The following is a 23,184-nucleotide window of genomic DNA, read 5'->3' on the forward strand; positions in this document are numbered from 1 at the left end:
CACCCCTTGCGATACTCCCGAAGCTCGGAGCGGGGGAGTGACCATTTCTGGACAAAACAAAACCCCCAAAAAATTGATATGGGATAAAAGCCATTCCCAAGACAAATATTTGTCATAAGAAATATTTTGGGAGAACAAGCCCAAATATATTTGAGAAAAGCTAAATGTCAAGGAACGAAGAAGATACTATAGTACAAAGCTATGGTGAAAAGTATTGTATTTTTAACCAACACGATTGTTGAGGAGCAGCATTTATGCATTAGTTTTTTAAACAGAGAAACAGAAAACCACACCCTATTTTTGTCCCCCAAACAACACACGATACATGCATTTAAATGACACTTCAGAATAACAAATATGATCTTTATTTTGTTAAACACTGCAAATTTTAAAAATGTATCTGACTCCCCTTCCAATATATTGGCAAAAAAAAGGATTTTCTGCAGCATGATAAATAAGAAATCCAGCAAGACTTCATCTTAGACCATCTTTTGATGGAAAACCCCCTAACATCACAAAAACAGCAGTCTTATTACCAAGAGTAAGATTGATTTGGTTGAATTCCCTTGCATTTTTGACACTACCTTCAACATCAGCTTTGCCCAAATGATTCTTCAATTCTTTTTTTTCCTGCAACACAGCTACTGTAAAAAAGCTCTAGAGAAAGTTACAGTAAAAACCCTGTAACTAGATAAACAATGACCCTCAATGGATTACTGATTACATGGAAATGTTTGTTTTGACTGATAAATAAAATGGTAAATAAAAGCAAAAACAACAACAAAAAAGAGGAACTATCAGTCATTCTCTTCAAACCAAAATACATTGTTTTTCATGATCGCTACTAAACTAGCAAATTGGACGGGGACATACAATCTTAGTTGTTTATGTCCAAAGAGGGACTTTATCTGCAAAAGTGTGAAGGCCTCAAATAACCATTAATTATCTACAACAGGCCATTTTAATTTCCTTGCTTGCGACACCCTCCAAAACATATTTAATTTATTGATTTCTTAACTACAGGTAGGTAATTTGTAGGCCTTGTTAATATACTGTGCACACTTCATTATTTTGCTAATGTAATGCAGGATAATCATGCAGACCTTCAATACTAGCAGCACATATAATAAATTATTTGGACATTATTTTTCTTTTCCATATGGGTTAACATGTCTCTGTTTTCTCCTATTATTTCAATATTTTGTGAAAAATGCATAACAAGGGAAGGACCATAAAGTTGAGCAATCTGAAAGTCTTGCCTCTCATAAACAAAAGCTCAGAGTCTAGCAATATCTTCATATGCAGCCCTTTTATCACCTTTTAAAGTTTTTGCAAATCATGCAGGCAGTTCGGACTGATAACCAGCATAAAGCCTCTTCTCCACTTTTAAACTTTAAAAAGTGCTTCACAATCATGTGGCAGTATGATTTAAAATTACAGGTTACCTTGAAAATCAAAAGTCTGAATTATAAAAGTAAACTGCCCTTATAGCTTCATAATCCTATATATGTAAACAAAGTGCCAGCTAACTAGTGAAAAAGCAAGTTTAAGGTTTTTGTAAAATGTATTTACAGCTTTCTTGTACACCTAGAATAGTTTCCCAATGTTTTCCTTTTCTCCTCTCCTATTTATGACATTCAATGAAACAATGTAATTTTGCAAAATTAAAAGGGTTCCTGTCTTATTTTTGCCTTCAGCTTCATGTTAGAGGCACATACTTCTAGACTCAAGCACTATAATGCATAGTGGAAATCACCAATTAAAACAGCAACAGCAATAGCAATGAAATATATTGCAAATGAGAACACCTGTTATTTAAAAATTAAATGCTTTTGTAAACACTGTCACACTGCAATGCTGTGTTAGGTGAGTTATGTAAGGCTTGCGTTAACATGCTGATTATCTTTTTTCAGAATATGTTTAAATGATCTAAACATTGTCACAGGTTCAACTCAATTAAAATATACCAGAAGTAGCCCAGTGGCACACACATTTGAATTTTGCAATCACAATATGTCTATAAAGTGTAAATTTTTGGTTTGTTTTATACAAATCCTTTTTATATTAAAACTTAAAACCCCATACACTCCCCCGATATCCCATAATAAAACAAACCCAAACCTTCATTAAACAACACTGGCATTTTTTTGCTTTTTTCCCCCTACAGTTCTATTTATATCACTAAATCCATGGTGGCCAATGTATTCACAGGCTGAAAGAAAGGATATTATCACACACTCCAGTCAACAGTTAAAACAGAAGATTTGTTATGTTTATAAGTAAGATCATGGCCAATGTTAGAATTACATATATAATAACAACAGCTGTTCTGATGATACATTTAGAATGTCAGTGTCACTTTTTATAGCCTTCAACTATGTGCTTTAGCTTTATTAAACACATTTTAACTGCTTAAAATTTTTAACATTAGCAACTTTGTGGTTGTTAAGTCTAAGGTTTCTGTAATTTCTGAATTAATGTTTAACTGATCTGATGGTTTTATTATATTTTTAGGGAAATAGAATATACCCATTAGTACTTATGTTCAATGGTTTGAAATGTGTCTAATTTCACTTTTCTAAAAAAGGCTATTAGAAAGGTAAAATTAACTGAAGTTGAATCTGCCAAATACAAATTGATATTTAAGAGCTTATATTCTAATCCTAAATATAATGGCATAAATTCTTCTAGCAAAAACAGCTTCTACATCTGTATAAAGCCCTGACAAGATTTAAGCATTGTCTTGCTTTTGACTGTCCTCTATGTGTCTCCAATTTACTTTTATTCAGGAATGTTCAAATGATTCTATATAGCACAATGCTACTGCAGTTCTGTACTATGATAAGCTTTTTAAATAAAACCAACAAATACCTAGTCAGGAATAAACTGAAAAAAATTTACATTCTTCTCTTTAAAAAGTAAATAAAATAACATTATTTAAAATGTGAATCAGCTATAAGACATATTATACAATTACATAGATACATATCAACACAGCACAATCAATTTGCCAAAAATTAATGAATATAAAGCCAATATGAATGTTGGCATATATGCATGTACAATGATTATAGCATTCATAATTGCACTATACCTACAATCAATTTCCAATTATAAGGTGTTTTATGAGGGAACAAAACCTAGCAACTATTCTTATTAATGTTGTTTTAGAGTAGGGAGTATTAAGGATGAGAAACATCTCATTAGTATTTATTGTTAACTTCGTTACTCAAGTAATAAGAGATTGTTTTTCCACCTCTCCTTTGCTGTTGAGAGGCAGCAGCTTCTGTGCTAAGTGCACCCTATTGCTACTTGGCAATGTAAGTAATTCAATGTCTGACCTCAGAGTTCTCTGTAGCTTGCTAGCAATCATGCACCTGGTCAAAAAATACCTTTCAACCCAAGCTGCTCATTGATGGGTGCTACATTTTTGTTATTAAAATTTTTCATGTTTAAATTTCAAGAGTGATTTGCATTAAGAAATCTTTCTAAAGAACATCAAGAGAGACTATTTTGCATGAAACCTATAAAATGTCTGTGAATAGGTTAAGAGGCAACCTTATCAAGAAAGGTTTCTGAATGTGATCATTCATCAGTAATAAACGAGGTGCTTGATATTATTAGAAAAAACACTGTATGTAATCTCATGCCATCTCTGACATAAAGAGAGAATTAAACTGTCTTCTATACACATATACTTAGTAGCATGTTCACTCACACTGTTGTTTTTGGCATTAGAAAATGGAACACAATAAAAACAGGAACATATGACTTAAAACTATGTTTATCATTTGGTAGTTGACTCAGTCAAGTCAATTCCCAATCAATTAGTTTGGCATTTCAATCACTATCCTATGTTTCAAAAGTATTGGTTTCATAAAAAGCCATATTTGGCAAGATTTTATACAGCAAAAAAACTTCTTTTCTACCGTGGAAAAACACTTTAAAAAAGCTCTAACTTAAGAAAAAATGCACACAACTGAAAAATAAACCCCTACCCCTGTTTCCGGCTGTAGCCACTGGGGAAAATGTAGTGTCCATGACATTTCTACTTGTCATTAGTGATTAAAGAGAAAATAATGGCACATGGCAATTAAAAAGAGATTCGATGATATTCTATGGACATCTGAGGTTTATGTCTTTAATTATTTTATTACTGTCTTCTATGCATCTTTCTGAACTGTGAAAGTATGTTTAAATTCTAAATCCATACACAACTATTTCTATTTTGCAATTCCCAATAGTCTCAGAAGTGAAGACAGAATGAGAACACTAATTTTAAGAATGAAAAAAATCATACTATCAATACTTCTGATCCTTCAGAGAAAGCACATTCTGTAAAATTTGAATGACTGATAACTTCACTTCTGATGATAGTAACTTTCTTGGCCAAGTCACTCAACAGAAAATATATTATCAAGGAATGCAAGTGGTAAAATGGCCATTGTACTTTCAAAACATAGCGGGGGAGGAAGGAGGGAGACAAAGGGTCAGGGAAAGAGGAAACCAGCTTGATTTTGCTGCAATAGCAAAAACCTGTTATCCTTTGTGAGTGTATGACTGAGAATTTTGAAACCACTGAGTCACAAGATTTTGCCTAAAAAATAAGAAAATGTACTGTGACTGTACTTCAGCATATTTTGGTTTTCCTCCATATAGTTTAAATAAAATCATAATATCAACTAAAAAACTCTGAACATTCACAGAGTGCAGGCCAGCAATAAATTAGTATTATGCAACTTGTTTTCACAGATAATCCAGTCCCTATTGTGCATCTTCAATCACACAAAGGTGGTTTTGGAGGGCCTTTTAGGCACAGTTAGACCAAGTTGTATTCCTTCAGGTTTAACTGTAGAATCGTGTCCTTGACAGCAGCAAAGACAAAGCGTATATTCTCTGTGTCTGTAGCACAAGTGAAGTGGGAGTAGATAATTTTGTCACTATCTGGATTCAGGTCTACAAACATCTTCAAGATGAACTCTCGTGCTGCTTGTGCATCCCGTTGTGGTCCTGATAATTAAGAAGAAAAAGTCAGTTTCTCTTAAAGTCAATTCAATATTTGAGCTTACTTAGGTGGGGAACCTCAGGAGTAGAAAACAGAAGAAAGACTCAGTCTGTTATCTTTGTATGAGAGAGGAAGGGAAAAAATTTAATAACAAATACTACCATATACTATTTTTTTCCCAGTGGGGACCATTAAAAAATAAAAATTGAAGGAAATTCCAGAAGGTGATAATAGAAGAGCTGTTCTTTTTGTGCTTTCTTCTTTCTTCAATAAGGTGTTAAAAATGGAGAGATGAACTTGATGACCCCACAAAATGAACAACAGAATAATTAGTTGCTTCATACTCATTAAAAAAAATTAACAGATCTGGCCCATTTTCAGTCTACTGTATTTAAACAGTACATTCTTTTAAAATGTAGCATAATCAAGTTACATCTTAAACTAGTTTGACACCGTCCCCAACGGAATTTAATTTACTTTAGCATAGTGGGTTTGGTTCAATTTCCTCACACGGGGCACCAATTCTGATTTCAAACCACCACATTTAGTGATAGCAAGATATACATGCTTGCTAGTTGAAGCTGTTCAATTGCAAAACTTAATGTTCTAACAAATAAAATGTCTAAATTATATATAACAATTCTATTAAATTTAAGCAAAGTCTGTAATTCTCAGAGCATGAAGTCTACATAACCAAACTGCATATTCTGCTTTGCATAAGGCAGAAGGCAAAATAATGACTTCCAATCTATAGGATTGAGAATTGGTTCACAGCCAAAAGAGCAGCACAGAAGTAGGAACATCAGCCACAAGTTATTTTTTCTTATACTGTATATACATATACTGTTCCAGTGCAATTTTCATGGGCCATTATTCCATTGTCCTCCTGTTTCTGCAATGTGGGTTTATACAGAACATGTATGTTTGCCATGCCTCTTCCTCCTATCTCCTTATTAGTTCTGGTCTTGTTATATGACAATATAACCAGCACTCAGCTGTTATATAGTTCTGTCCTTCAATGGTTATGAACTCTGTACTTAGGAAGTTAGCATGTGCCCACATAACTTTCAATGACTGCAAAATAAAACTTATTTTTAATATTTAAATACAAATTTAAGCATTTCTAATTTGGATAAATGCACAAATTATGTAACAATGGCATCACAAAAGATAAAATACTTTCTGGTATCTATTGGTTGCAAAGCCTTGTGGAAGGAGAACATGATTCTACAATATCTTGTATGCACATGAATATGCATGTCTATATATAGACATATACAGAGACTTACACATTTTCTGAGATGTAGAGGACATGTAAACATAATAATTTCTCTGAACCAGGGCAAAGAGGACTTCTAAATTTTTAAAATGTCTAAACACAACAGGTTCTAGCCTTTAGCTTCATCACATATTCTATAGAAACAGCAGCAAAGTTAATGTCCCTATTATTTTTTTTTTACTCTTAGGAAGTTTAAATATTTGTAAAGAAGACTCCAACACTTTCAAAGACAATGATTTCTTAAAAATAAGACATTTATTGGTTTAATCAACTTCCTAGAATTTTGTTAAACACTTTTACAGTGGGTAGGCACTGACAGGTTTTGTTCCTCTTTTAAAATCTACTGCACTATTTAAAGCCCACATCCAAATTTTGCTTGCCTAATAATAAGTCTGGTTATCATAATGTAATTCAAGTACGGAAAACTGAGATTAAAAAGAAAGTTTACCATCTTAGGTATTTAGAAAAAGGGAATGAACCAATGCTAGATTTACAACGCTAAATGGTTACAATCTAACTAATCTTGGAAAAGAATTCTAATACAAATCAGTAGGTTTCTTGTCCATAGCTCCCTTTTTAGCAATCTTAAAAGGGTTTCTCTATATGATAGTCAAGTTTTGTATAAAAAGCACTACAATTTAGCTTGGCTACATTAACTTGGAATTGTCAGCATTTATTTTCTTTGAAGACTCTGGAGGGGAGTGCGCTCTCACAGATAGATATTTTTGAATTCTTTCCTTTCTAAACATGGTCACTTTTTGTCTTTTTCCTTACTCCCAGCTCTTCATTCCAGTCTTTGAGTTGGTCTTTTAGTATGATCTCTGAAAGCATATCTTCATGTGATACTCTCACCCTTGAGCACATCTCAGTCTCTCATCCAATGTTGTTATGACATACTGTGCAGTACAACTGCTTGGTTTAATCAGTCCAGTTTGCCATCCTGGTTACCATTTCTGATCCTGTCCTGGGTTGACTATATGATGCTTTTATCCCCAATAGTCTTGTTCTGTTTATGCTGAATAATAAGTTTTGCACCTTTAAGACTTGTTCCAGAGAGTGAAGGGGGGAGAGAAGAAGTGCACAGTTTGTTTTCAGACACTGCACTCACTCCTCCACATTCCTCCTCCTGGACTGTTGTTGTCTGTGGGTGGACAGACAGCGGGATAGAGCTCTCCTTGGTTTTTAGTTAGTTTTAGCTAGCTGAGGCAAAGAAGTTCGCTGGACTGTGGGGTTTTTTTTCCCTTTTCTTTAGACCTGTTTAAATCTGCTCTGGACTGAACACCCAGAAGAGCACCGGCAGTTCGCACCTGTGGCCCACCAGGCCGAACTTGGGCTGCGGCATTTCCAGCACTGGAGGGACTAATAAGAGACTGAGTAAGCCAAGCTGCAACCCAAGGAGGGGACTTTTCTGAGTTTGTCATCTCTTTTGGAGCAGCAAGAGGTTTTATTGTTTTATAAACAGTTTTTTCCACTTTTCTCTAAGGAGGTATTTTTTTCCCAAACTGGTTGGGGGAGGGGCCAATTGAATCTGCTTTTCTAGAGGAACCTCTTTGGGGCTTCTCTCCCAAATTGGCCCTGAACCAGGACAAATGCTGCTTTCTCCATTGTACTACCCACATGGCAAAAGTGATCCGACTGAAAAATACCTAATTCTGATAAGTTCTCCAAATGCGTCCATCTTCAACATCTCCAAAGAAGGTGTTGGAACAGCAGAGAGGGACACAGTGACCTGTGCAAGCCAAAAACTTTGCAACTGTCTTGGTTTTGGCTGGGATAGAATTAATTTTCTTCTTAGCAGCTGGTTGTATTATGTCTGACTAAGATAGAGTTCATTTTTCCTTAGCAGACCTCACAGTGTTTTGCTTTGCATTGGTAGCTGGAAGGGTGTTGATAACACACCAGTTTTGGCTACTGCTGAGCAGCACTGTCCCTCTAACATTCCTTACCCTCATCAAGGGGCTGTGAGTGGGCAAGATCATGGGAGGGGACACAACCAAGCAAGCTGACCCAAAGTAACCAAAGAGATATTTCATACCATATAATGTCAGCTCAGATATAAAAACTAAGGGAGAGAGGAGGAACAGGGGACATTCATTACTCTACAATGTTTGCTTTCTGGACCCATTGCTACACATGCGGAAGCCCTGCTTCCTGGGAAGTGGCTGAACATCGCTCACTGATGGGAAGTAGAGATTAACTTTTCCCATTGCTTTTGTGCACTCAAACTTTCACTTTTCTTTTTTTTGCTTTAGTAAACTGTTTTATCTCAACCGACTAGTTGCTTTCCATCTTATTTTCTGTGCCCTGTCCCACTGGGGAGTGATAGAGTGGCTTGGTGGGCACCTGGCATCTAGCCAAGGTAAAATCACTACACTGGTACAGTGCTGTGTTTTAGATTCAGTATGAGAATAATGCTGATAACACACTGATGTTTTGGTTGCTGCTGAGCAGTGCTTACTCTGAGTCAAGGCCTTTTTAGTGTCTCATGCTCTGCCAGTGAGGAAGTGCACAAGAAGTTGGGAGGGACCACAGCTGGGACAACTGACCTGAAGTAGCCAAAGGGATATTCCACACCATAAAACATCATGCCCAGTATATAAACTGGGAGAAGTTAGCCAGAAGGGGCCAATCATTGCTTAGGGACGGGATGGGCGTTAGTCAGTGGGGTGGTGAGCAATTATATTGTGCACTAATTGCTTTTATTGTACATCAATTGTTTTTATTCTGTCCTTTTCGTTACCATTATTATTGTTATTATTGTCATTAGTATTATGACTATATTTTACTTTACTTCAATTATTAAACTGTTTTTATTTCAAACCATGGATTCTGCCTTTTTTCTGATTCTTCTCCCCAGGCATGGAGAAGTGAGTAAGCAGCTGTGTGATACTAAGTTGCCAGATGGGAGCAAACCACAAGTCATCCACCCCATCTTTCCACCAAAAGAAATCAAATTAAACCATAACCTTCTCTAAGGGGTTAAGTTCAGCAAGATATGCAGAATTAGACACTTAAATGACTTTCAGGTCTGGCCTACTCGCTATGGCCCTAATTGTCCATAACCTTTTTTTGTTTCCCTTACCCATGGTAAAGGAGAAGAGGAAGAAGGTTTCTCTGAGCTGACTGATTGAAAATCTGACAACCCTCTATGTTGAAATGACTGGCCTAGTAGATGAGGGGAGAGCAGTGGATATTGTCTAGTTGGATGACAGTAACTAGTGGGGTACCCCAGTAGCCAATACTGGATGCAATTGTATTTACATCTTTAATGATCTGAATAAGGAAGCAGGGTGTAGCCTCAGCAAATTTGTTGGTGACACAAAACTGGGAGGAGTGGCTCCATCCAGAGGGACCTTAACAGGCTGGACAAATGGGCTGACAGGAACCTCATGAAATTGAACAAGGGCAAGTGCCAAGTCCTGCACCTGAAGAGTAACAAACCTAGGCATTAATATATACTGGGGGCCACCCAACTAGAAAGCAGCTTGGCAGAAAAGGCACCTGAGGGTCCTGGTGGATACTAGGTTGAACATGAACCACCAATGTGCCCTTGACAAAAAGAAGGCAAATGGTATCCTGGGCTGCATTAGGAGAAATGTTGCCAGCAGGTCGAGGGATGTGATCCTTCCCCTCTAATCAGCACTGATGAGACCACACCTGGAGTTCTGTGTCCAGTTCTTGGCTCCTCAGTATAAGAAGACAAGGGCATACTGGAGGAAGTCCAGGCAAAGGCCACAAAGATGATTAAAGGACTGGATGAAAGGCTGAGAAACCTGGGACTGTTTAACCTAGAGAAAAGAAGGCTCAGATAGAGATCTTATTAATGTGTACAAATACCTGAAGGAAGCATGCAAAGAAGATGAAGCCAGGTTCTTGTGGATGGTGACCAGTTACAGAACAAGAAACACAGGAGTTTCCATTTTAACACCAGAAACTCCTTTTTTACTGTGAGGGTGACTGAGCATTGGGACAGGTTGCCCAAAAACGTTGTAGAGTCTCCCTCCTTGGGGATATTCAAAAGCCATCTGGACATATACCTGTGAAGCAGTCACTGGATGACCTTGTTTGAGGAGGAAGGTTGGACTCGATGATCTTCAGAGCTCCCTTCCAATGTCAACTCTTATGTATGAATTTTTGTCTGGTTTCTCTGGACAAGAATTTAACACAGGTTTACCTCTACTTGAGTGATCATAACAAAAGGGCCCGTATAGCCTTCTCACCTGCAGGATGTCATCTAAGGCACCTGCCACACTTCTAACATAAAAATACAAGAATATATTCTATTTAACTGTCAGTTATCTTCTGTTTAGTACTATCAAACTAAACTTACACTGATTCATAATTAAGTATGGCCTGATCCTGCAGGCTGTTCATTGTGAACACATCCTTTCCTCTCAAAGAGGAAAAACATGAAACTTTTTCCTTCTATCACTATCTTGTTTTGAAAATGAGAGATTTAATTTTTTTGTAGCTTTTGAATCTGCTTTTCACTCTCTGGTGTGACAAAAGAGATGTTATTATTTGAATATGATTTTTTTCTCTGTTGCCAAAGTCTCCACTCAGTTACCTTTGAATATCTAGGTTTTCACCTCAGGAGAACTTTCTCAAAGTACAGCTTCTTTGGAAACAGCTGTTTGTTCCACATAATGTTTTCAGGGACAAGCACATTAAATTTCATATAAGTAACATAAAATTAAAATAATGGAAACAAAGAAGAAATGGTACAATAAAAGGGTGGGAGAAGTGATATTGATTTATCTGAGAGACACAGAGAATTTATGACTTGTATTCAGATTTCCAGCCTTAAACAAAAAAACAACAAAACACAAACCCAATTATAAAAGAGTATGTGAGATGTTGAGTAGAATGAAAAATGTATTTTTATATAATTTTAGCTTTATACTTCAGTTCAAATCCTCATCCCAACTTATGAACAAGGACAGAATAAGGTCCATTGCAAATATGATGTTACTCATCTAGAATCAATAATTTGACATGAAAGGTACTGCCGTCTTGTCCACTATTAATGGAGGTATAAGATGAATTCCTAGCAATCTAGAAAATTCCACAAGACTTCAGTGACTTTAAAAATTTGAAGCATTAAAAACTGTTATTCTTAATAATATTTTCCTTCTCATATAATTTTTAAAAAAACATGACCAGTAAGTCGTTCAACTACAAACTAACCATTTGGTGTACTTAGTACAATTTATAAAGAAGAAAATGGATTTAATGAAGAATGGGTGATTATCTTTGTCCTAAGAACCTCCAAGCAAAATATGGGCAACGTTATTACATTTGGTCACTACTGCAATTTAAATGGGGGCATGAGTTCTGGTGGCAATATACTTACCATCATACTCTGGGAAATAATCAACTAAATGGGAGTACATAATTTTCTCCTCTAAAAGATCTTTTTTATTTAAGAACAGAATGACCGAAGAATTCTGGAACCATGGATATGTGATAATTGTCCTAAAGAGTGCTTTGCTTTCTTCCATTCGATTCTGGAATTTAAAAAAAAAAAGAGATACATTTGTGCATTTGTGAAAATAACTTTTTTTTTTTTAATCAATGCAATTCCATTTTGTTTCATAAACATATCAATTTCATGTTTTCCACTTTCTTACCAAAATGTAAGATTTAACTGATTCATTTACAATTCATAGGTATGTGGTATATTAAATATGCAGGCAGTTTCCTTTTGCAAACTCAATGACTCAAGCATGATTATTCTTTAGAACACAGGTCATGGACACGATAGCTGTAACAGGTACTGTTGTAAATACTGATTATGCACAGTTATGATCAGTCAACAAATTCATGGGCACTGAAATGCATGTGGTTCAAGGCAGAGATAAATGTACAACAAGACATAATAACCAAGTTTCAAGAACCTTATTTATTTTATATGAATTTCCTGAATTTTAAATGCATGTAATCCTTAATTTTTTGAAAGAGATTGACATTAAAATAGTTCCGGGTAAATTTAGAACTTACTCATTGATAACCTGAGAATATTTGCCCAAATCAAAGGCTTATGACATAAAATCTTACAAATGGTAAATCTGTTTCTAACATCAAGTTAGCCTTTACTTAAGCCTTGTTTAATTGCTCCTGCAAAACATTTTGTGTGATAGTAGAAATTTAAATAAGTGAAGCATACAGTTCTGTTTGCAAGGGCTTCCTGACACTGTAAAATTCTGTGTGGTTCAATACAATTCTGAAGAACTGTTAGGCTGACACGATGTAGTTAATACAGAGTCAGAACAAACTGAGTTCAGAACCAGGAATTAACTCTACTTTATTATTTGAAAATTCTAAGGCAGACCTGATTAGCTACTGCAGAAGTTTTTTTTAGGAGATGCCTCCTGAAAACAACAGTTTCACCATCAAACAGGCTGTTATGATCTGATTAATGAGAGATGTCTCTGCTCAAATTAATGTGCAAACAAGACCATATGCCAAAGTCAATAGTACAGATTTTATTTAACAGTAAATGTGAGGTAGAGAGAAAGAAATAGAAAGAGAGCGGGGGGGGAGAGAGAATGAGAAAGAAATTAAGCAAAAGATACCACCACCATGTGGATTCTTGCAGCATTCTTCACCCTGGTCTTCGGTGGTGGGGGTCCCAGAGTCATTCTACTGGAGGTACCACCTTTATACAGTCCAAGTTCCAGGTATCCAAGGGGTGGTCGCAGATGTTCCCACAACTTGGACTGGCATGGGTGTAAGTAGTGGTTTCCTTTCCCACAGTCTGCACAGTGGAATTTTGTCCGGTGTGCTAATTCCAAACCTTCACATCTGTTTAAGCCTGGAATTAGTGCCTTCCTTTTTGCCATCCATGCTTATCTCAAGTTCCTGTTGTAGTGGCTTATCTTATGGGAATAGTGTTTTGAGACATGTAATTGCACTCTTTAAGTCCTCACACAGGCTTCTAGAGAACAAAATCAAAGTGAATCTTGCAGATTCTGATGTTGCTGAGACATAGAATCATAGAATTGTTTAAGTTGGAAAAGGCCTAAAAGATTATCACGTCCAACCATTAACCTAACACTACCAAGTCTACCACTAAACCATGTCCCTAAGTGCCACATCTGCACATCTTTTAAAGACCCTCAAGGGATGGCGACTCAACCACTTCCCTGGGTAACCTGTTCAAATGCTTTATAATCCTTTCAGTGAAAAATTATTTCCTAATATCCAACCTGAACCTCCCCTGGTGCAACTTGTGGCCATTTCTGCTTGTTCTGTCAATTGCTACATCGGACAAGAGACTGACACTGTTAAAACCTCCTTTCAAACACTTGTAGAGAGCAATAAGGTCTCCCCTGAGCCTTCTATTCTCCACACCAAAAACACTCATTAAGCTCAGCTACTCCTCATAGGACTTATGTTCCAGATGTTTCATCAGCTTCCTTACTCTTCTTTGGATGTGCACCAGCACCTCAATGTCTTTCTTGTAAAAACCTGTACTAATTGCATTTTAGTTGTATTTACTCTGTATTGAGATAAAGCAGTCAGTAGCCACGTTGCTTGAATTCATAGTCTCTGTGGGTGGAAGACTTCATGTGTTTCTGGTCCCTAGGCTTTTTTGAGGTTTTAATACCTTTCTGGTCCCTAGGCTTATTTTCTAATCCAGAGATAGCTCCAGTATTGTCCCTAACACGTAGTTTTTACAGTAGAGGGGCATGGATTAGAATAGCTATTTTGCTGGGCATGGTGATAATGATTTATAGGAAATTTACAAAAGTGCTATAGTTTGTTCCAGATATATATAGTTTATGGTTTCTTCATCCTACCCTGCATCCCAGTTCCAGTAGCATGTTTTAGAGATTTATTAGTAATTGCACCCAGTTTGTTAGAGGAGGAGCAGAAGATGAGGCTTTTCAACCTTTCCTTTCCTTCTTCTCCTTTGAATCTGTTATGTCACTTTTGGAGAATGTTCAGTTCCCCCTGAATGTTAAAGTGACCACCTTCCTGGTATTTAATCTAGTAGACTTCCTCTATATAGTTTGCAGCTTGTCTAGAGTCAGGGCTGAGATTTCCAGAGGGGCTGATGAGACTCCTGACCCAGGAGTAGACCCAAGAGTAAAAAATCCTGAGTACTGTGGAGAATCAGAGAGAATGGGCGGAACCCTGAAGGAATTTTCTGATCCCCAAAGGAATTTTCTGATGCCCCAGGCTGGGAATTTTCACGTGAACAAATTCAGAACCCAGACAAGGTGGGGAAATATCTGGAAGAGAACTGCCATGATGACTCTAAGGAGAAAAAGATCATTGCAATAAGCTGGGCCCTGGCACATGCTTATCGCATGCTGCTGGATACTGTAGGGCAGCAGATGGAGGCAGGGGGGGCAGGGAGATATATCAGTAGCTATCCCAGTCACTCAGACTGCAGCCAACAGCCCAGTCACTTAGGTTGTAGCTAAACCAGACAGTGAGCCTAAGCCAGCAGCTAAACCAGACAGTGAACCTAAGCCACTGGCAGTCGCGGCAGGAAAAAAGCACACAACCAAAACCAATTGTCCAGTAGACGATGATGATCTGGGGGAAAGACTGTCAAAGCCACTTCCTGATACAAAATCAAAAGTCAAAGCAACTGACACAAAATCAGAAGTCGCTATTAGGTTCTTTTCCCTGAAGGACCTTCTTGGCCTAAGAAAAGATTACACTCAATGACCTGATGAATCTATAATTAGTTAGTTAGAAGATAAGATGAAAGAGAATCACAAGAAACTCCGAGAAGAGATTAAAGAGGGCTTTCTCCAAATCTCGGCAGTACAGATCAGAAGTTCTAGTACCAAATGTAGACATCCCCCAGATAGGGAGAGAAGGTACACCCCATGAGCTGAGCTGTAGTTCTTCCTGCGTGATTGTAGAAAAAATATGAGGAGATGGGATAGAAAATCTACTACTGCTCTGGCACAATGGGCATTTGAATTAAAAGACAACAAGACTGAGAGATGAAGTTCCACCAAAAAAGAAGCAGCTCCAGTAGCCCATAGCCGGACTGCCAGATATGATGATGACATGTCCAATCTCCTTGAAGGAACCTCCAAGACATATGTCCAGAGAAAGAAGGATAGCCAGGTTTAGAGGGGTCCTGCCTCTAGCCAGGTAGAGGCTAGGGAAAACCATGTTTTTTTATATGTGTAGATTCATTAGCCTGGAACATCTGAACCACAAAAATATGAAGCCTTGGTCAACACTGGTGTGCAGTGCACATTAATCCCATCGAGACATGTGGAGGCAGAATCTGCTTCTATTGCTGGCATGACAAGAGGGTCACAAGATTTTACTTTAGTAGAAGCTGGTGTAAGCCTGACTAGAAATCAGTAGCAGAAACACCCTATTGTGATTGGCCCAGAGGAGCCATGCATTTTGGGCATAGACTTCCTCTGAAGTGGGTATTTTAAAGACCCAAAAGGACTCAGGTGGGCATTTAGGATAGCAGCTGTAGAGACAGAGGGTGTTAAGCAATTAAACACCTTGCCTGGACTATCAGAGAACCCATCTGCAGTAAGACTTCTGAAGGGGGAAAAGCAAAGAGTACCAATTGCCACTTCCACAGTGCATCGCCAACAGTCTAGAACAACTCGAGATGCTGTGATTTCCATCCATAAGATGATCCGTGAGCTGGAGAGCCAAGGGGTGGTCAGCAAAACCCACTCACCCTTCAACAACCCCATTTGGCCTGTGCAAAAATCTGAAGGAGAATGGAGATTGACTGTGGACTACTGTGCATTGAATGACGTGACTCCACCACTGAGCGCTGCTGTGCCGGGCATGTTAGAGCTCCAGTATGAGCTGGAGTCCAAGGCAGCGAGTGCAGGCTTTAGTTTGCCTTCACCTGGAGGGGAGTGCAGTACACCTAGAACTGACTGCCCCAGGAGGAGAAGCACAGTCCTACCATCTGCCATGGACTGATCCAGACTGCACTAGAAAAGGGTGAGGCTCCAGAACACCTACAGTATATTGATGACATCATTGTGTGGGAGAACAGGGAAGTAGAGGTGTTTGAGAAAGGAGAGAAAATCATCCAGATTCTCCTAAAAGCCAGTTTCACCATCATGAAGAGTAAAGTTAAAGGACCTGCTCGAAAAATCCAGTTCCTGGGAGTAAAGTAGTAAGACAGACAGTGTCGGAGTCCTACCTGATGTCAGTAACAAGGTCACAGCAACGTCTCCACCGACTAGCAAGAAGGAAATGCAAGCTTTCCTAAGCACCATAAAATTTTAGAGAATGGATATTCCTGAGTACAGCCAGATTGTGAGCCCTCTTTACCGAGTTACCCACAAGAAAAACACTTTCCAATAGGGCCCTGAGCAGCAACAAGCCTTTGCCCAGATCAAGCAGATCACTCATGCCGTAGCCCTTGGTCCAGTCAAGACAGGACCAGATGTGAAGAACAGGCTCTGCTCTGCAGCCAGGAACAGCAATGGCTTGTCCTGGAGCCTTTGGCAGAAGGTGCCTGGTGAAACTTTGATGCATTGGTGTTTGTATGTTTGAGACTTAACACACAACAGACCTCCCATGCTTTATCAGCCAAACAGCCTGGTTTATTGTTTCCCACAACCTTTTATAGGCAATTCAAAAACTCCCAGTACTATACAGACATTGGTCTGGTTTCTGCACCCCCTCCCCAGACTCAACCAATCAAATGCTTGCATTTTAGGAGAGTTGTTATTGGTTGGAACCTTTGTCAGTCAGCCCAGAGGCTAGTTCATGGAACTGGGCTGGATTTCTTATTTATAACTGGATTAATGCTAACTACAGATCAGCTTGCACTGCAACAAAACTCAAGGTCGACCACTAAGATTCAGGAGTCGAAGCTACAAAAGGTCTGGAGCCAGCTACACTCCAACAGAAAAAAAATCTTAGCAGCCTATAAAAGAGTCCAAGCCGCCTCAGAAGTAATATCCACTGAAGCACAACTCCTCCTCATACCCTGACTACCAGTGCTGGGGTAGATGCTCAATGCAAAAGTTCCCTCTACCCACCATGCCACCAATGCCACATGGAGCAAGTAGATTGCTCTCATCACACAACATGCCCATAATAGAAAACTGAATCACCCTGAGATTTTAAAGATAATTGCAAATTAGCCTAAAAATGACAACTTTAGTCTCACTGATGAAGAACAAAAACAAGTAACACGTGGTGAAAAAGCTCCACGATACAACCAACTGCCAACAGAAGAAACACAATACGGTCTTTTTACTGATCATTCTTGTCCCATCGTAGAGATAAAACAAAAATACAGAGCAGCCATATAAAGCCCAACATGACAGGTCGCGGAAGCTACTAGAAGAAAAAGTAGATCAAGCCATTCAACTGACCCTAGACATTGCTGAAAGAGGGAAGTGGCCAAAGTTCTACCTCTACAGTGATTCATAGATAGTAGCCAATGCTCTGTGGGGATGGCTGGAGAAGTAGAAAAAAACTAATTAGCAGCATAAGAGAAAACCAATTTAGGCTGCTGAAGAGTAGAAAGACATCACTACCAGAGTAGAAAAACTATCTGTGAAAGTCCACCATGTAGATGCCCATGTCCCCAAAAACAGAGATAATGAAGAGTGTGGGATCTCAGCCGAACCCGACAAAGAGGACTGAAATAACAAGCAAGTAGATCAGGCTGCAAAGATAGCAGTTATCAAAGATAGATTAGCAACACAAGAAAGAGTTGTTCCTAGCTCGATAGGGTCATGATGCCTCAGGCCATCAGGGTAGAGATGCCACCTATAAGTAATCACAAGACCGAAAAGTAGATTTAACCATAGACAGTATTTCTCAAGTTATCCATGACTGTGAGATGTATGCTGTGATCAAGCGAGCCAAGCAGTTGAAACCCCTATAGTATAATAGGCAGTAGTCCAAATATAAGTATAGAAAGGCCTAGCAGATTGACTACATCACACTGCCCCAAACACGCCATGTGCTCACAATAATAGAAGCCACCACTAGATAGTTAGAAACCTACCCTATGCCTCACGCTGCAGCCCATAACACTATCTTAGGTCTGAAAAGCAAGTCCTTTGGAGGCATGGTACGCCTGAGAGGATTGAGTCAGACAATGGGACTCATTTCAAGGACAGCCTTATCAACACCTAGGCTAAAGAACATAGCATTGAGTGAGTATACCATATCCTCTACCATGCACCAGCTGCAAGCAAAGTAGAGAAGTACAATGGACTGTTAAAAACCACCTTGAAAGCATTGGGTGGGGGATCATTCAAAATTTAGGAGCAGCATCTATCAAAGGCCACCTGGTTAGATAACACCCAAAGTTCCACCAACTGAGCAAGCCCTGCCCAATCTGAGCCCCTATATACAGTAGACAGAGACAAGGTCCCAGTGATATGTCAGAAGTTTATCAGGGTGTGGTGGTTTGACAGGAAATGTGTTTTTTGGGATGCTGTGTTTTTGGCCAATGGATATTCAGACTTTAATATTGGCATTTAACCTGGCCATTAGGACATGGACACGCCTCTGAGAACACGGGGTTAAAAGCAGAGCTCTCCCCTGGGAGGGCCCTCTTGGGTTTCTGGCGGGAAAGAGTTCGGGTCTCTCCCCCGGTGCAGCTGCTGGCTGGGCAGGGGGAGGGGAAAAGCCATGTGGCCAGGAGAGGTAGGCCTGAGCCCGGGGGTGGAAGGGTGGAAGAGAGATAGAGACACCGGGAGCCATCGGGCAGCCCCCCCCTGAGAGACACAGAGAGAGAGAGAAAGAGAGCTGCTGCCTGGGACTGTAACCTTGAAACTTGATAAACATGGGCCTGTGCCGGCAGCACGGCTGGGAAGGAGATGAAGGGGGGGGTTCAGCCGGCCGCTTGTAGGAGCTTTTAACCCCTTTTTGGAGAATGAGAACTTTACAGATCATTGACCTCTCCTGGAAGATAGAGTGGAAGATGAGGAAGGAAATGTGCAAGTGTGAGAGAGGTCTGGGTGAGCGAGAGATAGTAGAAGAGTAGAGAAGAATCCTAGTGGGAAGAGATGATGGAGTGGCTTTTGCTGGACTCTTTTTGTACAGCCATGGACAGACCCATGTTCCTTGTGACACAGAGACTGCATTCTAGGGGGAGGCAATGGCTTCAGAACCAAGAGGGTTCAGTGTTGATGCCCCTCAGCCCCAGGGGGTGAAAAAATATGGGGGGGACAGGTGTCCCAAAGGAGAGATTGTGGGGACAGGTGTCCCAAAAGAGAGACTGTGCCTTTTTTGGATCGGGACAGAGCATCCTTAAAAGACAACCCTAGAAGCAGCTCTGGTCCGTGTTCAGTGGTGAGAGCACTGGACATGAAAAAGAAGAAGTCACAACGGCAGATGTACTCCGGGCAGTGCCACGAGTGACACAGAAACACACGAAGCTTCGACTGTGTTTCCAGGGGAAGCCCATGGTACAAGAAGGACTCCTCTCCTCTTGATGAACTGAGGATTGATTGTCTAAAAGGTGGTGCTGGACCGAGAGTTGGTGATTTGAGGAATAAATGTATTGTGTTGGAAATTTGGTGGGGGGAGGAGGAAATGCATTTGTGAGGTTTTCATTTTCCCTGTGTGTGTGTTCCTTTTTATCTGTAGTTGTAGAGTAGTTAATAAAGTTCTGGTTCTTTTTTTCCCTAAGTAGGAGCCTGCTTTGCTTATTCCTGGTCACATCTCACAGCAGAAACCAGGGAGAAGGTATCTTCATGGGGGCACTGGCATTGTGCCAGTGTCAAACCATGACACAGGGAAAACAGTTTAAATCAGTTCTGCTTCGAGTACAGACAAACCGATCTGTGGGGTTGTCTTTGCTCAGGGACCAGGTTGCACATAGTAGATAATTCAGAAAGATAGAACAACACAGTGTGTACCTCAGGAAGATCTAATTGTGGAGTAAGAACCATGTGTAAATATCACTGTTTGATGAATATCACTACCATTGTCTGTATATAATAAGCTGATGATATAAGGATAAGAAGTGAAATGTCCTAGGGTGACTTTATGATGCTTGGATCCCAAATCATCTATTCTGTTTATGCTAGATATGAAGTGCTGCACCTTTAAGACTAGTTCAAAGAGCCAAGGGGGAGAAAAGAAGTGCAGAATTTGTTATCAGAAACTGCACTTGCGCCCCCACATCCTTCTCACAGACTGTGTTGTCTGCAGCACAGACAGAGAGTAGGAGAGGGATCTCCTTTGCTTTATAGCTAGTTTTTTTTGCTAACTGAGGCAGAGAAGTTCCCTGGACTGTAGTTTTTCCTTTTTCTTGAAATTGTTTGAACGTGCTCTAGACTAAAAACCCAAAAGAGCACCAGGAGCTTGCACCTGTGACCCACCGGGCCTGGGCCGTGGCACTTTCCAGCACAGAGTGACAGATGAGAGACTAAAAGAGCCGAGCTACATTCCACGACAAGGACTTTCTGAATTTGCTATCTCTTCAAAACAGCGAGAAGTTTTATTGTTTAGTATTATTCATTTTTATGCTTGTGAATACTTTGCTTGTTAAATAAACAGTTTTTTTCACTTTTCTCCAAGGAAATTTCCCGAACCAGTAGAGAGAGGGGCCACTTGAGTTTTGCTTTCTAGAGAGACCCCATTCAGAAGTTTCCTCCCAAAATTTGCCCTAAACCAGGACAATCCTGTAGGATTTAGATCCTCCGTTCTGTCCCTGCAATTGCTACCTTCGGGTGGGTGGTCTTTCCAAAACTGAGCCCCTCCTTCAGAAGTATATAAAAATATTTATCAGGCTTTTTCCCTTTCCCTGTTGTTATAGGGAAGGTAGACAGGATTTTGTTAAACACATATTAAACTCTAAGCACTTTTAAAAAACTGTCCAAAAAGCCATCACTGTAAACCTGAATTTAAAATGTTTTATTGTGAAAAACTATTAGCCTCTTGTTTCTATTGAAAGGCTCACATGAATAAAACCTCTTGCTTTTTGTAGTTTGATAGAATCAGAAAGTTTAAAAGAAAGTCGAGGCATAATAAAGAAGCAAAGAGATGAAATGTTATAGCTTAAATACTGATAGAATACTAATAGAAAGTAGTGGACTTTTAATGAAAATATTACAATTTGAATGTATGACTTTATAAACTGTTAAACTTGTCACTCATATTTACAATGAGGAACAAGTGCAGTAAATTTATTTTGGGGTAGCTGATAAATATTCAATTTAAGCCTACCAGATAAATATTAGGAGAATTAATTTCTTACTGTTATGAATGTCTTATTCTTGGGCAACCTGCTTTAGCTGACCTTACTTAAACAGGCAGGTTGGACTAGTTCATCTCAAGATGCCCCTTCCCACTTCAAGCATTCTGTGATTCAGCAAAGTACTTAAGTCTAATTCTAACTGTAAATATGTATGTATTTCTGCAAAACTGATCCTTTGCTTATCATTAGACATAAGAGGGAAATTGTGTTGTAAGGTGGTCTGTTAGGAATTGAGTAGGAAAATTTCATCATAAGCACATCTGTTGCTGAATAGCTCTTCCCAAGAGGGAATCTCCTACATTCTTTGCACTAAGATACTGGGACACTTACATTTGGAGAATTTTCCCTTTATTTCACCATAAATTACTCATTATAACATTAGGAGCAGGAATTTACAGTTTATTTCCAGAATCAGAGTTATCATACAATACTACTGGTCCTACCCAATGTAGAGTTTGACTACATGGGTAGCTTCAGAGTAAGGGTTAGGTTTATCAATGGTAAAACACCACAGTTAGATGAGAGCAGTTACTTTTATAACCTAAGAGAACATAAAGAGCATGACTGTAGTAAGTATACTGATGCATTGCTGAGACCATTAGTTACCACTGAACAACCAATGGTCAAATAATTAATCTATTGAAATGTAAACATCTGTAAATACTCACACATATCCCACTGAAACACCACTGAAATAACAGTAGAATATTATACCAGAAGTGTGAGCTGAAATTACCTCTGAAGTCCATCTAGTCCAGCCTTTCACTGAAGTATAGTTATTAACAACACAAGGCCAAGTCAGTCATTGCTTTGTCTAGGTAAGTCCTCCAAGAATGGAGATTTCACCACCTCCCTGGGTTCCCTTTTCCAGTGCTAAACTAATCTCCAAGGGAAAACTGTTTCCTACAAACACATTAACTACCTGTTTGTACAGCTGAAGAAATATGAACTAGTTCTAGAAATACAGATGGGATAACAAGGAATATAGGGAAAGGCCTCTATTGGGGATCTGACCTGAGATGCAACATGAAGGAAGCCTTGCCAAAACCAAGCAAGACAGTATGGCTCTGCAGAGAGGACAGGAGCAGTGGGGAGCAGGCAGTATTTAATACCTCGTTCAATTTCTAGCTCTGATTTTATGAGCCAGCTCTACCTCACAAAATTGCTTTCAGCAAAAGCCTATTTCAGCTGCAATGGAAAATCACAGAATCACTAGATTGGAAGAGACCTTGAAGATCATCAAGATCCACCCATGCCCTAATACCACCTGAACTAAACCATGGCACTGAGTGCCACATCCAATCTTTTTTTAAACACATCCAGGGATGGTGACTTCACCACCTCCCCTGGCAGACGATTCCAGTACTTTATCACTCTTTCTATAAAAAACTTTTTCCTAACATCCAGCCTAAATTTCCCTTGGTGCAGCTTAAGCCTCTGTCCTCTCATTCTGTCAGTTGTTGCCTGGAAAAAGAGACCAACACCCATCTGACTACAACCACCTTTCAGATAGCTGTAGAGAGTGAAAAGGCTAAAGACAAAAATTTGTGAATAGTTAATGTACAGAAATGTGCAGCTGGAGCTGGATCAAGGCTTCTCAGTGGCTGACAGCCTTTCATAGCAGTCAAGCATATTTCTTGACTCTACCTCCTCTTGGGATTTCTATCAGTTGAACACCACTGGAACCAGGAGGGGAAGCTATACTTGTTC

At 39.2% G+C, this 23,184-nt stretch overlaps 1 protein-coding gene across 1 annotated transcript in view; it reads right to left on the bottom strand.

The window, feature by feature from the left end:
• Positions 1 to 342: 342 nt before the first annotated feature.
• Positions 343 to 23,184, bottom strand: part of LOC118701514 (guanine nucleotide-binding protein G(q) subunit alpha) — a 195,355-nt gene continuing 172,513 nt past the window's right edge. The window contains exons 6-7 of the mRNA XM_036406170.2: positions 11,638 to 11,791; positions 343 to 5,010 (exon numbers count right to left, since the gene is read on the bottom strand). Coding sequence (XP_036262063.1) covers positions 4,820 to 5,010; positions 11,638 to 11,791 — 345 coding nt within the window. The 3' untranslated portion in view covers positions 343 to 4,819. The remainder of the gene's footprint in view (positions 5,011 to 11,637; positions 11,792 to 23,184) is intronic.

This window comes from Molothrus ater, chromosome W, assembly GCF_012460135.2.
Source record: "Molothrus ater isolate BHLD 08-10-18 breed brown headed cowbird chromosome W, BPBGC_Mater_1.1, whole genome shotgun sequence".
Taxonomy (NCBI): domain Eukaryota; kingdom Metazoa; phylum Chordata; class Aves; order Passeriformes; family Icteridae; genus Molothrus; species Molothrus ater.